Below are 2078 nucleotides of genomic sequence, written 5' to 3'. Positions count from 1 at the left end.
TATATATATATAGTTATATGTTGAGTTAAGCTTGAAGAAAAAGATAACTTGAAGAGCAAGTCATTGTAATTCTACCGAGATATGGATTAGGATTAGAGGTGTTTATAAGTCCTATTTGAATTAGGATTTGGGTTTTGGTTTTATATAAATAGAGAGGTCGAGTTATGACATTAAGTGTGAGATTAAGAGGTTTTGTGAGCTTTAGTTTTTGAGGAATTTTTTCTAAAGCAATAAAAGAAAGAGTCTTTTATACACTTCATAATCTCCAAGTTCTTAAGGTCTTTAAAACAATATTTGGTAGCAGAGCTAATCTATTGTTTTGAAACCTAACCTGTGATACACGATCATACATTTTTTTTTTTTTACACCATGGCTGAGATTGTTCCTGCTCAACCTCGGCAGAAAGAGAGCGGTTCTTCCTCCATACAATGTCCTATGTTGTCTTCCACAAATTATACAGTTTGGTCCATCCGCACGCAACTTCTTCTCAAGGTTCACAAAGTGTGGGAATCCGTTGAGCCCGGAGAGGATGATGATGACAAAAACAACATGGCGAGAGCACTCTTGTTTCAATCTATCCCTGAAGCTTCGATCCTGCAGTTCGGACATCTCACAACTGCTAAGGCTGTTTGGGATGCGATTAAGATTCGTCATGTTGGTGTTGATAGGGTGCGAGAAGCTCGGTTATCCACTTTGGTATCTGATTTCGATAGGTTGAAGATGAAAGAAACTGATACCATTGATGAGTTTGTTGGTAAGATCACTGAACTCTCTTCTAAATCAGCAAGTTTGGGTGAGAATATTGATGAACCAAAGCTTGTTAAAAAGCTTCTTCATAGCCTACCCCGGAAAAAATATATCCATCTTGTGGCCTCACTTGAACAAGTTCTCGATATGAAGAATACAAGCTTCGAAGACATTGTTGGACGTCTAAAAGCCTATGAAGAACGAACATGTGAAGAAGAAGAAGATCAACCAGCTGGACAGGATAAGCTTATGTATGCTAACACGGATGGCCAATCTAGTCAAGGGAATTATCGAGACAGTAGAGGTCGAGGATCCGGTGGAAGATACGGAGGACGAGGACGTGGAAGAGGAAGAGGACGATATAATTATCAACAAAGAGACCCAGCCACAGTAACGTGTTTTCGGTGTGATAAACTTGGGCACTATGCGTCTACTTGTCCCGATAGACTTCTTAAACTCCAAGAAGCCCAAGAAAGCAAGAAAGGTGATGACGAGACACAAGAGGCTGAAGAGTTAATGATGCATGAGGTCGTCTATCTTAACGAGAAGAACGTAACTCCAACTGATTTTGAAACGAAGTCAGACGAAAGCAATGTGTGGTACTTGGATAATGGAGCTAGCAACCACATGTCCGGGAACCTTTCATATTTTGCAAAGATTGATGAAACAGTCACCGGAAAAGTGAGATTTGGAGATGACTCTCGTATTGATACACGCTCCGAAGGGCTAACGGACGGACAGAAAGGGTTTATCGAGTTGGCCTTCGCTCTCTCTCGATGGAACCACGAACAAAGAAGAATCGATCGATGGATCGATGGATAGACGTGATTGACTCGCTCAATCAATGGACGAACAAGAGGGATGAATCACTCAACACACTCTTAATTCGCAGCTTCAATAGACTATAGTGAATCACACACTTAAATCTAAAGAACAAACAAACACAAAGTTACTCGAACTTTATAAAGAAGAAAACGCTTTCTTTTAATTTCAATGATCAAGGGTACTTTACAATGAGTCATGAGCTGAGCTTTTATAGGCTCAATATACAACGTTCCTAGAGTATAAAACAAGAAAAAAAATCGCAAAAATATAAAGAATATAGCCGTTGGAGCTTTGATAACAAAATCGGCCAAAATAAGGAAAGTGTCTTCTCTTGTATCTTGAAAGCTTGGGTAGGAATGTGTGACGTCTTGTAACATTCTGGGATGTTTTAGAGTCTTTAAAACGCAGAAGCTTTGGTAGAAATAGAGCCGTTGATGTCTAAACACTCCTAGTGTGAATGCGCCTAGAAATGGAAAGTTGGAGTGGAAGAGGATTCGCCTAATCCT

The 2078-nt window shown here is 39.7% G+C and overlaps 1 protein-coding gene across 1 annotated transcript; it reads left to right on the top strand.

The window, feature by feature from the left end:
• The first annotated feature begins 369 nt into the window (after window positions 1-369).
• Window positions 370-1569, top strand: LOC111830588. The gene has a single exon (XM_023783074.1). It carries the CDS (start codon window positions 370-372, stop codon window positions 1567-1569), a length of 1200 nt encoding a protein of 399 aa, XP_023638842.1.
• The last annotated feature ends 509 nt before the right edge of the window (window positions 1570-2078 follow it).

Source organism: Capsella rubella, unplaced genomic scaffold (assembly GCF_000375325.1).
Source record: "Capsella rubella cultivar Monte Gargano unplaced genomic scaffold, Caprub1_0 scaffold_139, whole genome shotgun sequence".
NCBI classification, from domain to species: Eukaryota; Viridiplantae; Streptophyta; class Magnoliopsida; order Brassicales; family Brassicaceae; genus Capsella; species Capsella rubella.
This window is presented reverse-complemented; position numbering and strand designations above follow the sequence as displayed.

Bases quoted from the DNA above. Each gene is read 5' to 3' on its own strand.
- LOC111830588 (XM_023783074.1), top strand. From the start codon at position 370: ATGGCTGAGATTGTTCCTGCTCAACCTCGGCAGAAAGAGAGCGGTTCT.